The sequence below is a fragment of the Amborella trichopoda genome, chromosome 4 (assembly GCF_054954075.1).
Source record: "Amborella trichopoda isolate Santa Cruz 75 chromosome 4, AtrichopodaSantaCruz75HAP2 v2.0, whole genome shotgun sequence".
NCBI classification, from domain to species: Eukaryota; Viridiplantae; Streptophyta; class Magnoliopsida; order Amborellales; family Amborellaceae; genus Amborella; species Amborella trichopoda.
The window spans coordinates 56904151-56919819 of record NC_142339.1 but is presented as its reverse complement, the minus strand read 5'-3'; the positions used below and the strand labels follow the sequence as shown (position 1 = coordinate 56919819).

General features: G+C 36.0%; 1 protein-coding gene across 1 annotated transcript; it reads right to left on the bottom strand.

The window, feature by feature from the left end:
• Nucleotides 1-1013: 1013 nt before the first annotated feature.
• On the bottom strand, nucleotides 1014-14865 carry LOC18422395 (very-long-chain aldehyde decarbonylase GL1-9). Its single transcript, XM_006827067.4, has 2 exons — nucleotides 13770-14865; nucleotides 1014-2066 (listed from the first exon to the last, which is right to left on the bottom strand). Exons 1-2 carry the CDS (start codon nucleotides 13998-14000, stop codon nucleotides 1524-1526), a joined length of 774 nt encoding a protein of 257 aa, XP_006827130.1. The 5' UTR covers nucleotides 14001-14865; the 3' UTR covers nucleotides 1014-1523.
• Between the last annotated feature and the right edge of the window lie 804 nt (nucleotides 14866-15669).

Sequence of the window (15669 nt, the reverse complement as noted above, 5' to 3'; positions counted from 1 at the left end):
CAATTCCCGATCCAGATAGCCTATTCGTCGATCCAAATCGAGTTTTGAGGTGCTCGATCCGGGTCACCGATCGGCTTTTTAAAGCATTGGTAAAAACCAATGCTTTTAAAACCCAAAACCCAGTTCCACGCAACTATCTACATGAAAGCTCGATAACACTTCACATAACAATCAATATGACAAACAGCGACTCACTCTAGTGCAACATCACAAAACAATCTCCATGAAAGCTCTATAACTCAACCTTCACATAACCATCTCAGTAGACAATAGCAGCCACTTGATTTGAGACCAAAAAATTTAAAAACCCCAAATCTTCAATAGAGATGCCATTAAAGCCCCACAAATCAAGCAAAGGTCATGAAATGCAACTCAACCTTCATATATCCAAGAACCAACACCACTCACCTAAATAAAATGATTCAAAGCCAACACATTTAAAAGCCCAAACACCATCCGCCTCAAAGAAAGCTTCAATAGGGAGACAGAAGAGAGGAGAGATAGGAGGAAAGAGATATGAGATAACTCCAAGAGAAAAGAGAGTTGAGAAAGAGAATTATGAGGAGAGGAAAGGATAAATATGGGCAGAGAATGGAGAGAGAGGAGAGACAATAGAACAAGTACTGAGAAGTTGGGGTTATACCCCCAGGAGGGGTCGTCCAATTTTCTGTGCTAGGTTCCACATTCACAGAAAGTTGGAGATCAGGTTGAAGGGCACTTCCCCCAAAACAAACGACGAAAAATGCCCTATTGCACAAAAAGCGTGAGCAGCTCCTGCTTTCCGTGCAAACAACGACAGCCTGTCTATAAGCAAAGTACCCAAAATGGTTAACAAGAGAAATGGTGAAGCCTATCTTCAAAGCAACATCTCTATCTCTCTCTCTCTCTCTCTCTCTCAGAGCATCACTCTTGATCTCTATCAAAGACCAGTAAGAACTAACAGGAATTCTTAAGTATCACTGTTGATCTCTATGTTAGACCAGTCATAAATGACAATAGAGGGAGTTTTGGAATTAGGAAGAAAAATCAACCTCATAATCTTCTTTGATGGAATGATAAGAACACAATGATCACAATGTAATATAAATCTAAAGATACTCCGTGTTCTTGATCTTCCTACCTACACAAAAAGTGGTGTTAAAGAAAACAACACCCAAGCACAATACAACACACTCATGACCTGCACTAAAATTCTACAGGCCATCCAACAAATATGTATAAGGATTCGTTAAAAAGTAAAACCCACACAAAAACATCGCATCCCTTCTTTTCGGAACAGAGACAATTGATTACCAATCCAACAATGACAGGAACCATCACATTACAAAGCTATCCCGAAAAACCACCCCATGCCCCACTCTCTTCTACACAAGGCAAACCCAAGATTCAAATAGGCCATATATACAACCACGTTCCAAGCCTCTTCTTCATCATCCCTTCTCCCCAACCCACCATTTATACGCATTAATATATCTCGCACACTGAAAAAGAAAAAAATCGTGATTTTCTTGTCTAAAGGAAAACTAATCCTTTACAGGCCTTGCCTCGAATCCACCTTCAGGGCGCTTAACTAAACTATATGGCATATGGGTCCCAAGTAGCTTATCCCAAATTGCAAAGAATGGTTGTGAATAGTTATACTTGGTGCCTTGGAGTTGGTGGTGGATGTCATGGTAAGCCGTGTTGTTTTGGAAAACAAGGTGAAATATATTGCCAGGAAGCCAAAGGCCACAATGGTCATCAACAGTTTTTACCACTGCAAAACAAAAGAACACAACGGCAGTCCTCTCCGTCATCCCTGAGACAAGGTATGAAAGGGCTCCACCAAAAGTATCAAGCAAGAGGCCCTCAAGAGGGTGGTTGTAGAGAGCCCCTATAGCATAAGGCACTACCAGTCTGTGGTGTTGAGAATGGATGTGGCGGTATAGGAATTTATTTTGATGCATATAGCGGTGCACAAAATACTGCCATGTGTCCATGACGAACATAGCGATCAAAATTTGAAGGGCTTGGACTGCGAGGGATGCTTGCACTGTCACACCTGTTAACCCTGCTCTTGATGTCATCTGTGACCAAAAAAGAACAGAAAGAAAAAAAATGCCCAAATCATAAACAAGATGATACATTTTATATAAAAAATAAAATAAAAATCTAAAATAAAATTATTTGACAGTTTCATAATTTTTTACATATATAATCAGTAACCTCTGATGCCCCAAATTCATGTGGAAGAATTTTTTTTTTCCCATTTGCGACCAAATTTTTAAACAAATGAACATTAGTGCCCCTGACTTATGGGGAAGCAATTATCTAAGACACGCCAATTGTGAGAGTTAAAACCAACATGAATCCAATATATTGGAATCTCTCTATCTCTCTCTCTCTCTCACATAAAAGTAAAAGAATCCATATGAATTGCAGCTTTAGCTTCTTAGGGGAAGGCGATAAACTTCTCTCATACCACAGTGAAAATAGACTGTAAGTCCTCTAGATAATGGTATCAAAGTATTCCTAAGATCAACTTAAAAATAAGCTCTTTAGAGTCATGAAATGATTATATATATATATATATATATATATATATATATATATATATATATATATATATATTGGAGAAAGTTTATATAAGGTGTAAATTCTATACTGTAGAAGTATGGTGCACCTCTTGAAAAGGTTGTTCCAACGTTGGAAAACCTTTTAGTTGATGATCTCTACCAAGGTATGTGTCGATACCCAGAAAAAAGAAAAAGAAAAAGGATTTTAAGTCCTAAATAGTGCAATCTCGAAACACAATATCTGGACTGTCCATTTTCACAATTTTTAAGTGTCTGGATCTGCTTGATCTACACCACTTTTCGAGCTTTAAATTTGATAATCAGGGTTGAAAATAGATTTTCAGGTCATTATAAGTTTCCGGCACCAAAACTGCATCTCCCGATAGAATCTGAAGGTGCACTTTACTTTATTGTTTAAGCTGAATGCCTAATATAAACCTTCACCTATTATATATAGGGTGCAGTTTGTATAAAGTAGTGACCCTGTACAAGTAAGTTATGATGCTTTATATTATCTATTTTAGTTAGATGGTGTAGATTCGACACGTCTTTTAAGACTGCCAAAAAGTGGCATATATTTTAAGATAATATTAAATCTATACTATCCAAATAAGATAGACGGTGTAGATTATTGCAATCTCACTGCATATAAATTATTGCAACCTTACTTCTACTAATAAGGTTTCATCCTTACATAAACTTTTGATTTATAATTATGTATCTTCAAACCATTTTTCAACATTGGTGAAGGCTCGAAACTAGACCGAGTCTAGTGACTCATGCAAGCCAGCTGACTCAAACTAAGGCTGGTATAAGTAATACAATGACTTCATGGATTCTTTTATAAAGCAGATATTAGTTGAAGTTCATCACAGACTCAAAAAAAGAGGGAAAAAAGGAGAAGAAAAAAAATCTAAGTATGCTGAAGAACATCACCACCTCCCCCCACAGGGACATTTATGTGAACTTCAAGGGCTACAAGGTTCCCTAAAAATGTTGGTAATTAGATTATCAAGTGCTTTTCAATCTATGTGCATGTTTTCAAAGTTTAATATTTTAAACATATCTCAAGAAGAAAGAGAAGTGACCAGTGTATTAGACGGACAGAACTAAGTTTTGGTTCGGGGACTTTAAGCCACCACAGTTATTCATGTTGCGCTCTTACTATCTCTTTTGTAGTTTCGCGTACCTAACAAGTATTTACTGCTTACAAGAAAAGGTTACAGAGGAATTTAGAAAAGAAAAATACTGTAAACAATAAAAACCCCAAACTGCTGTGACACACAATGATAGATGTCAAGAATGACAAAATTCTATAGGCCTCTTTGTCTGAACAAATGGCAGTTCAGATTTTTGTAAAAAGACAAAGTTAAAAGAAGCTTTATTTTTATTTTGTAAAAAGACAAAGTTAAAACAAATGGAACTAATATTTTATTTTTATTCCACCACGAACCAACTATTGAATCATAAAGCATTTTTACATGCCTAAAACAAAAAATCATCCAAATTCAAACATGACCACAACGAGAGTCAAAAGAAATCGAACAAGCACACTCTTTATTAGAACTAAGACAATCAGCTATATTCTCACCCTAAGAATGTGGTTATGGTTGTCAAAAATTCAAAATATACTTTAACCAGATATAAATTGCAATTCATAACCATTGCCAACTGGGGGTGCACATTAAATTCTGTCTCATGTTACTTATATTAAAAATTTATTGCAATGTACACAAACCCAAATAAAAGGTTCCTAAAGATATTGACCATTGAAATATTACCAAAAAAATAAGAATTAAAAAAAAAAGGATTTTCCCACGAATTCATTAATGCTCCAAACTCAAAATCTGTAATGTTAGTGGAGCTATTCCTAGTATTGACAGTATGCTTGATCAACCCAAAGTTGACATACCAATAATTTAGGCTATAGCATACTAAATTGATTTGGTACAAATATGGACATGGCCTTTAGTTTCTTCACAACAGCAGATTGTTTAGACAGTCCGAGTTGAAGAGTCCAGGTTTACCACATAGGTGATAACATACCTCAGGTTATGGATATCAAATTTCTTTTCTTAAAACATGAAGTCATGAACGTTTGCAAAGCCTAAATTTTATCTCTTCGAACCTAATCATATTAACCTTATGCTCCCCTTAATATGTTTCCCTTTGAACAAGAACACCATACCCAAATGATTGAGCTGTGTACCAGTGCCACCCTAGAATGGCCTATAGAATCTGTCTCAGTTTCAATGAAGAATACAAGGAATATTGGGAATGCCTATCAATGTATTTACCTACCTGCTACCGCTAATAAGTAGTCACAATAATAAAAGTTAAGAAGAAATACGAAAGGCGGAAGTTCAAGTGCAGAACAACAAGAAGGTTTACAGTAGGAAAGAAAAGGAAAACAACACGAGCTGTGTCTTGAAAACTCATACCCCACCATTCTCAGTTGACAATTAGCACAGCAGGTAACATAATGCTCTAAGCACACAAATAATCTTGGATTGAAACAGATATTGGTTTCTAATTTCAAATTCTAAAGTAAACATTAAAAACACTAACACACAGTTACAAGAAAGGGTGGCTTTGTGAGCATCCAGTAAGAAGTCTCACCTTATATAGAACACAAATGCAGACTTAGCCCAACATATAGTTGTTCGGAGTAGGAGAAGGATTGGGAGAGGGAATCTTTAATTGCCAAAAGCTCTGTCGTTAGGGAGCATCCCAACAATAAATATTGAAAATAATGAAATTTTTTAATAACAAGATGAACTTAAAAAGAATGATTATAGGATTTGATGTCTCTTTCACAATTGCTAGAATGATCATAGGATTTGATGTCTCTTTCACAATTGGTCTAGAATGAAAATGTCCCCCCATTCTTTAAAACCAGAAATAATGAAATTTTTTAATAACAAGATGAACTTAAAAAGAATGATTATAGGATTTGATGTCTCTTTCACAATTGCTAGAATGATCATAGGATTTGATGTCTCTTTCACAATTGGTCTAGAATGAAAATGCCCCCAATTCTTTAAAACCAAAAATTTACGTATCAGATGCATTAGTTCCCACAATGGAGTCCACCAATTGAGAGGGGAGGCTCTTCCCTAACAATATTAGTGGAAAGAGTTCCCAATAAGATGGGGAATGTGCCCCCAAGAGTGAGTACAGGAATACGTTAGCAATGTGCTCCCGCTCATAAATAGCAGAACTACATTTCAGGAGCAGGGACCCCACCGCACCTCAGATGGAAATCACAGAAACTATATGGCAACATAATTCTTCTCTATGATCCATCTTTGTCCTGAAAATTATGCAACGTAAAGTTGAAGGTAACAACCTAAATTTTCTTATTTCTCTCAACCAAAACCCTAAGCTTCCCTTGATGATAGAACTCCATAATTTAAAATCTCACTAACTCTCCTCTTCTTCTGTGGTCTCTTTCCATTTAATTTTATAGAATCTATAGGAAAATGTTTTAAAATAAACTCTCAAATAAGGCCTCGAACTTCTGTAAAAGACACAAGAAACATTAATTTTATATATACACTCACAACCCAAATTTCAATAAAAATTCTCAACATTTCTGTATAAGAGAAAGAAAACAATGACGAATTATATGTTTGCTAAAATATTAGCACTATGCATTAGAAATATCAAATAAAACAAACTTTCAGATTTTCAAACAAGCTCATGCTCAAGCTTGAGAGACTGGCTGCTGAATTTCAAAGTTGCACCTTTTTGTATTCCTTAACCCTCCCTTGTCTCATCCACATTCATGTGGCTGTGCAGAGTTTCAGCATGCAACAGCACATATTTCCAATTTAGTTGCATAAACAAATAATCGGATCATAGGCTTATGTAAGAATCTATAACTCTTACTAAAATTCACAGCCTATGAGGCCACGACCAATGATATCACAAAATTACAGTTGTCAGCAGTCAGCACCACAAGGGCTTCAGATGAAGTACAAAGAAATTACCTATGGAGAAGTAAAGAAATCATGTTTCACATTCTAACAGTCTCTAATAAGTCCAAATCAGCTAATCTATACACCATTTCATTTTTTGCTCCTAGTTATAAAATGTCAATGACCAAAGACTTAAACAACAAATAAAAATCTTCCCAAAGATTTTAACCATCACAACATGACAGTTCTCCACCATAGTGTGCCTTTTAGACTGAATGGTTGTACTCGAATTAACCCAAACCCAATCAAGTCTCACTTAAGACTTAACTAGATGGATACCCAATCAAATACTCGATGCACTAAATCGAGTTTGATGAGCCTCTATGCCATCTCAAATGAGTCACATGACTCAGACCAAATCGGCGATTCTTCTCTTCTTCAAGGAAAACCAAAAGACAAATCAGGCTTCAGACATACAAGGCCTAGAAGGAGGCATTTGACCATTTCATCCGAATAACAATCCTTTCTTCCCTTTTTTTCCTTTTTTTTGCTCAACTACTCATAAGAGTTAGAACCTCCTACAGGTCCTCTAAGATCACTTAGTCATAAGTTGTATGTTGTAACTCATTGATCGGCTTCCAAGTTAATCAAATTAATAGATATTACCAATCCTAAACAAATTATAGGTATTACCAATCCGACTGAAGTTACCAATGAGCAATGATACTCTTTTCCACAATAACTTCATACAAAGACCGATTTTCCATAAACTATTTAGCATCTCATTATATCACCATCACTTCAAAAGGATGTGGCACTCCGTGATTTACATATCTAATGATTGGCTTCTTACACTTTTGAAAAGCATCATTCATACCCAAAGGGCGACTTAGTGGGAGTACAGTTAAAAGCCTCTTCTGTCCTAAATCCTTCCCAAAGGATGTGTTCAATCATCTTTACATTTTCCTTTTTCCCTTTAGGAGAGATGAAAATCAAATTTCAATGTATCCAGTGCAAGATACAAATGCAGGAAATATTGGTCTATGATCGCATTATGCATACAAATTGATGAAGATGCAGGAAACACAAAGATTCTTAATGAAAATGGATTAACTGATATGAATCTAATGCCTCTTTAGTTTCTTCTATTTAACTAGAATTTTCTGTCAAAAATAGGATTATTTCTAAACTTGGCATTCAAGATTCCTTCAAGAGTTCTGCATGCAAAGCAACAACGAGAGTTGTAGTCTCCTTCTCCTTTCATTGTTTTCTGTTGTAGTTTCGTTGTTTTTACATCTTGTTTGCTGTTTTGCTTTTATTCTGTTTCCTGGCTAATTTGTCTGTTGTCCTTTTCAAGTTCAAAGTTTTCGATTCTCTTTTGCTCAGAGTCACATGAGGAAAGGGGAAGATTTTATCAGTTGGAAACTGCTCTTAATGAATTATCACTATTGAGAAAAGGTAGTTTGTGGCTACCATCCCTTGGATCCCTAGTGATATTGTCATTCTACTACTTGTTGTGATTTAAAATGTTCTATATGTTTGGCTTTGTACTAGTCTGTTTTCAGGCCCTTGGTTCCCTAATTGATGACTATCTCGTAGGACTATCTCGTATGGTGAGTTTTTAACTCACTTCACTGCTTTTTGCTTTTTTTTGTATGTATTTGTATTATACTTTGAAAGAATTGCTTCTTTCAAAAAAAAATTTCCCATTTTACTGCGCCTTTTTTTTATTACTTCCAAATAATTGCTTCTCTCTTCTTCTTTTTTCCTTTATTGTGCCCTTCCTGCAATGCACATGCCAACAACCAGCCATACTCGAGGAATTCATTAGTCTATGATCAATGAGTAATATACAAAACATAACAGTCTTCCCACCTAGGTGCCACCATAACATTGAAATTAAGGATGAGACTCAAAATATTGACGAACCAACAAAAACTTTCTTGCAAAACTTTCCAATATAATAGACCCCTTCGGCCTTAAGGACTAAGGATAAGCAATTCCACCACCCTAGTTACTATTTGAAACTATGTTAATGTCACTTCCTATTCGTCAGCAGCCATCAACTAATTGCCTTGCTTTTTTGCACAAAACTCACTTCAAGCTAATGGTCAATGTGGTTGTAACTAACAACCACGTATACAGTAAGCTTCCAGCCATCATCAACATCATCTGAGCCTTAACCCAACTATTTGGGATCAGCTACATGAATCCTATTCTTCCATTTATAGGAGGAGGAATCATGATAAGATGTGGCAAAGTTTTACGCCTGCCGCTTGCCTAATGTTACCCAACTCCTTTACCAGGGCTTGGGACGGATTAGGGGAAAATTTAAGGTCCTCACCCTTATTAGACAAATACAGTCATCTTCCAGCCAAATAACTAAAATCGACCATACATCGCCAATTATGTCATAACATGGGACAAAAGTAATATGTTTTATTGGTTGATAAACCTAATATATCCCGTAATCAAACGACACACACATTGCACACTAATAAAGCAAGCAGTAGGTGATTTAATTAGAGTATATTCCATAACAATCTGCACAGGGCAACGAGATTCATTGCCTTACGCCATAAACATCCATTTCCACAATGAAATTTTTGCATCAAATTGTTTTACTAGGATGAAAAGAAAGTAACACTGCTGTTTCCATCAACACTAGAACCACTTATTGGAGTTTTACCATTTTATGAAGTTGTGTGCATCTTTGATCTTAAGGTGATAGATAACTTTACTTCAAGGGAAGATTTTTGTAATCCCTGATTTGCAAGGGCAGCAGCTACCACATTTGCCTCTGACCACAAGTGGAGAAGCAAGATGTCTAAGTCATTGGTTGGTTCAAAAGTTTATGCAAAGAGAGACACATGGTATAGCCTCCATAGTCTTTAGACTTACAATGATGATAGCAGAATCCCTTTCAATAATAACATTTTTCCACATAGACTCTAGAGACCAGAGACGTACAAAAAGGGTCTTTGGCGCATACCTTGTAGCTTGAGCTAGAGTTTTAGCAAAGACAAAGATAGGGAAGATCCAAAAATAGGGAGATTAAAAAACCAATGGTAAAAGAAGGAGCACTTGCTGCTCTAGGGTTTTGAATAAAAGTCCACAACATGGCGCATCATTATGCTTGAGTACATCTTTTTTATAAGAAAACCCTAAACAAGACTTAATCATGGCCATCCATCTAATCTAACCATGACCATTTATTTATAGAAGACTTTAAGTGAATAAAAAGACATAAACGACTCTAGAAATTACTACTTATGCCCCTAAATTAAAAATTCAAGAAATAAATAAATGACATAAAAGGATAGACTCAATGACTAATTTGCCCTTATGAGGTTACTATTGTAGACTTTAGACTTACCTCTCTTATCTAGATACTCAAGATCAATATTTTGGGCTGATTAATCCCCCCATCCTCAAAAGAATTCGCCCTTGAATTTGGCGGCTTGTTGTCGAAGGTATCACCACGATATTGAATGAGATGCTTGACACTAAAACATCAGAAGTGCGAATATGACTAGGAAGTTTCAAATTGTAGGCATTGTCATTAATCTTCTGCACCACTTCACACGGTCCAATCTTGCATTGGCTCAAATTATGATATTTAGAACAACTTGGTGTGGAACCATGAATGAGCATAGAAGGGAAGAGCCTTGAATCACTTCTAATCATACGTCCTCGAAGTTATCCATTCAAAAAATAACTTTGAAGGAAATCTCACCTCTATGAGTTGTAAACTTGAGCATTGAATGTGCTAAAAGGAGATTGCCAATCTTGCAATGAATTGATGACAGTATAATGCTAGTGCAAAGATTACAGCCAAACCCATGTTTCACAGCATTAGCATAGGCCTGCTTAATTTCTTTCATACTCACCAATCATCCACTACACCATTTTGATGTAACAATACCAGCAAGGGTATAATGAGAAGGCCCAATCCCAAAATTTTCATCTCTTGGAAACATTGTAACTCAACCTTAAAAATTAAATACAGAATAACTAGAGATAAATGTTTTCCAGGTTATGGTGCCTCTCATATGCATCTTATCCATCATGTTTTGTTAAAATTGAAAACCAACACTGCTGCGATGCAAGTGTGGAACACTATCAATCATAAACATACTAGAGGAAAACTCTTCTCTTAGGATGCAAGAAAAACTTTGAACTTTGAGGCTTGCCCTTGTGAGGTCGAGATGCAAATATTAGGTTCCTTATGTTTAGGTTTCAGATGAAGATGATAAGGTATAGATTTTGGTTCTTCCATCACAGCAGAGCGACAACTCAGCATGAATTTTCTCGAAGAGAATGATTTCAAAAACCCTTGGGTGAGCATATCCGATGTTAAACTCACCTGCTAAGAGTTCAGGTGAAAATACCTTGAGCTCTTTGGTGTGAACATCATGTGACACCCCTAATTCAGGTAAAAAAAAACTTGAAGAACAACATCATCATCATTGCCTCCGTCAACACCATCATTTTTCTCACTAATTCCTTCAAGGACAAAGAAATTAGTTATGCCCATTTTCTTAGGAGCAAGTTTGTCACTCTCACTCAATTCTTCATCAAGGAAAGGAGCATCCACAAGATCCTCTCCAATGGTAGGATCTTTTTTGTGATCCTCTTTACGGATTGGGTCACCATTAAATCTATGATCACCCACTTCTTTTTCAAACCCAAAACTTAATCCAGGTACTTGAAGAATGCTGGCGGTGAGTCCTCGTCCACAACGTGCTGATCTTAAGGACCATGTGGTGAGAACAAATTTTCTCCATAGTTGTCCTTAGATAGAGCTCCATAAGACTTGCTCAAATCATCATCGATTTCGTGCCTAGGTCGATGACACTGTGCACCGAACTCTTGACTAGGATCACACCATGAATTGAGCCATTTGACATCAACTTGGTCACCGATTCCTCTTCCTCTATCTCATCCTCTTGAGATGGGGCTTCCATCTGTGCCAAACGCAGAGCTAGGGCTTCGACCAATCTCCTTAGATTGCAATCCCTTCTTGCAAACTAGCATCAAATGCTTTTAAGATTGCGCTTTTTTCCTCCTTTTCCTCTGTGTGGAGGCACAGTAGTTGATCTAGGGCACAAAAATTGACGCTACAATACTGTGATACAGTACCATGCTACAGTAATGTGCCATAGTACATGCTATAGTACTGTCCTTGCTGATCGTTGGGCTCTGATACCAAGTTGGTACCTGACATAGACGTAGTAGCTGGAGCTAGGGTTTTAGCAAAGAAGAAGATAGGGAAGATCCAAAATTAGAGAAAGATTAAAAAACCAAAGTGAGAATGAGCACTTGCCACACTAGGGTTTTGAATAGAAGTCTATAACATGATGCTTCATTACGCTTGGGTACATCTCTTATATAAGAAAACACTAAACAAGACTTAATCCTAGCCATCCATCTAATCTAACCATGGCCATATATTATAAAAGACTTTAAGCAAATAAAAAGACATAAAAGACTCTAGAAATTACTACTTATGTCCCTAAGTAGATAAAAATACTCAAGAAATAAATAAAAGATATAAAAGCATCTAGATACTCGAGAGCAGTATTCTGAGCCGCATCAGTCTTGCTTTGCCTCATTTGAATCACATATAGGAGGGGCCCTATATAGGACATAATCACCTTAATGGTGATCCATCAACATGCCACCAAGTTAAGTAGACCCGGTTGCTCCACGAGCTTCCATCAAATTTCAGCTTAAAATTGCCCTCAGGAGGATAGTCCCACTACTGGGATCTCTTTTTGGAGTAATGAACCCCTCGTTGTGGCCTGCCAATGGATCTCAAAATCTGAAACTGAATAACCCTTGAATATGTTCCCAGCAGATGCCTATGACTTTATCTTGTAGTGTTTCCAAATTGACTAAAAAATCTGAAATTAAATAACCCCAATCTTGAGCAGAAATTCCCAAAGTGGCAGTGCTTATTGAAATACCAACATGACCCATTTTTTATGAAAAATATCAAGTTGACCCTTCTTGTCCTCCTTTGGCTCTTCAGATTCTCTCACGGTTTTCATGAAATCCATTTCTACTATCACATCTAATAACACTAGTTCTCCAAACATCACATTAAATGAAATCGCACTGAGTATCATAAATAAAACCTTGAAACAGTTCTACCAAACCAAACCCAATTCATGCCCATATCTTTTTTTGAATGTGTTGTCTTCATTTCATGCCCATATCAATAGAAAAAGTTCACATAACCAAAGTAAACTTCTAGAATGGAATAGTTTTTTAACCTGATAAATGGGCTACCGCAGTAGTTGTTCAAAAGTCACTTTTGTGCTTAAGGCCTAAACTAATCTCTTGAGAAATGTAAGTGATCTCAAAGCAATATATGGAGGGGGAGAGAGAGGCAGCAAACATACTCAGGTTCAGCAAAAATTGGTGAAGTAGGAAAGTAGACTGCTCTGAGAGCTCTAAGATATAAATTTCATTGCATATATTCCATGAGAACCAGCCACAGGAAATTGTATTTTGCGCTTTTTAGGACATTGCAGAACTTTTCGAATGAAGTGATGCAGAGTACGATACTAAACAATACTGAAAATAAAAATTTTCACAATTTTTCTTTGATGACTATCCCAAATAATCGTGATGATTACATGCGACATTAAAAAACAAATAACATAGATCAAACTAATCAATCACTGATATTGATTGCACAAGTAAGATTTAATCAATCTTTTGAAATGTAGACATACGACCAAACTTAAGATTCCACTACTCATCAAGTTTCTCCAATGAAGTGGAGATGCAATATAAAATTCAACCGGCTCTTGGCAAATCATGTGATTAAATGTGCAGATTACAATTTGATATACAAAGTTCAACATCCATGTCAATTCGGGGAAAATGTGGAAGTAAAGCTTCTCTTATGTATTTGATGCAGTGCTGTACTCCACCAAATTGAAAATGGTAGTATCACATAGCAAAACCATAACCAACATTACTTGAATTAAACCAGGGTTCTATCATAATGCGATTTTCTTCAAATTTAATCAGATGTTCCACCAAAAATTTGATTCTAACAGTAAGTGTGTATCGAAGAAATACCAATATAAAAGACATATGAAACATAAACTCAAAGAATAGTAGGCACATATAATATTGTTAATATGAATTGGCAAATATTCAATGACAAAGGTTCAAATCTATAGCTACTGGAAAAATCAACCCAAGCCAAAATATATGTTGAATACATCCAATTAGAAGAACCCAAGAATGAATTTAAAGTTGGGTTTTTGAAACTAACCCAAAAAAGTGCCTGAGCAACAGTGGCCTGAACTAGCTGCTGAAGAAGAACCCCCTTTATAACCAAAGAAATGGGAACCAAATTCTTTTGTTCTTCCTCTTTCCTCGTATGCATGCGATAGCGATCCAAAGGAGGCAAAATTTGATACATTCCCGCATACAACCAGTAAACCACTATGGGCGCAAAAGTGCCCATTGCCTCATCACTCAAATACCCCTCCCAAAAAACCATTTTTGATGAGAAAGAGGGGGAAGAGGTAATAGCTAAAAATTGAGCAAAAACAACAAAAAATGGACAAAAATAAGAACTGGGTTTGTTCAAAAGCAATCAAAATCCCATGAATAAGAGAGGGGAAGAGGGAAGAAACCCCTCAAAAAAGAGGAGAACGGAAAGGAATGCTGGGGATTTGGAGGGAACTTGCAACCAAAAGTCAGAGAAAGAGAGAGAGAAAATGTGCATGCAAAATGGGGCATAAGTACAAGAGAAAGGAAATTAAGAGAGAGGTTAATGTCTTAAAATATCAAGCACCCACATATTTTCTCAGCGCAAATCTTAAAACGAGAGAAAGAATGGGCTGAAAATGAGGCAAAAGCGAAAACCTGGAACCTCCCTATGCTCAAAGCTCAAACTTTTACATCGACAGATAGGTGAAATGGGGCAAATGACAACAACGTAACGAAAAATTAACAGATGGGTTTTCCAAAAATCAAAAAACCCATAAATTTGATTTGCCAAAAAATCTTCGTGAAGTTGGATCTAGAGCAACTCAGGGGCTGCCATGGGATTTCTTGATGTTGACTTTTCTGCATTGGGAGAGAGAGAAGGGGGATATCAGAGCTTTTGAATTTAGAGAGAGAGAGGAACCCTCTGAAGATTTAGCAAGAGAGAGGAGAGGGGAACCCCTTTGAAGATTTAGAGAGAGAGAGCCGCTTTTGAGTTAGAGAGAAAGAGTGAGATTGAGACAACTCATTTCCAGGTTTTTTTTAAAAAAGACAACTCATTTCCAGGTTTTTTTAAAAAAAAGTGTTAAGAAAATAAAGGTCTCCGGAGCCCAAACCTAATTATTAAATGGGGTTTTGGCCAACTTTCATTTGGCAAAAAAAAAAAAAAATTTCTCTCAACTACTATATCAGCCCATTAATTCCTAAAAGTACCATAAATATGCAATTCCCTTTTAGGAAATCGAGATATATTTTCGAAAAAGAGAAGTCTTCCCAGGTAAAAATAAATAGTAATTTTATTTATTTTTATTGCTGTCCAAATTTTATCGTACGGTCACGATTATTTAGTAATGTTTTATTTTATTTTATTTTTTATAAATCGGAATGACCTAAAATTTAGAGAGCATATACATCTTATTGAAGCGCATCTAATAAAAATATAAAAAATATTATATGCAAAAAAATAATTCACCAAAATACTCTAAAAATATTTCGAGGTATTTTGGTCAATTTTTTCATATAAAATATATTTTTATATTTTTCGAAGATTCCTCTATTTTTTATGAATACACTCTCCAAATTTCAGGTCATTCGATTTATAGAAAAAAAAATGAAAAATGAAACACTACTAAACAATCGTGACCGTACGATGAACTTTAGATGGTGATGGGAGTAGGCGAAATCACTATTCATTTTCGCCAATAGGCGTCGTATAATGCTTTCCTTTGGAAAATTATTTCATGCAGACTGGACCGTATGTCTACATATACAGTCAAGAAAGAGCAAAGCATCCATGCAAGTAGGTGTTCCATCTAAAAACAACGGAAACTAACAATTCAAATGTTTTTTTACTAAAATTATTATTTATAGTTTTTTAAATTTATTTATTTTTTCATATTCATGATCTCCATGTTAGATATTACATGCCCTTAAAAAGTAAGTCTTAAAATCCATCTCAA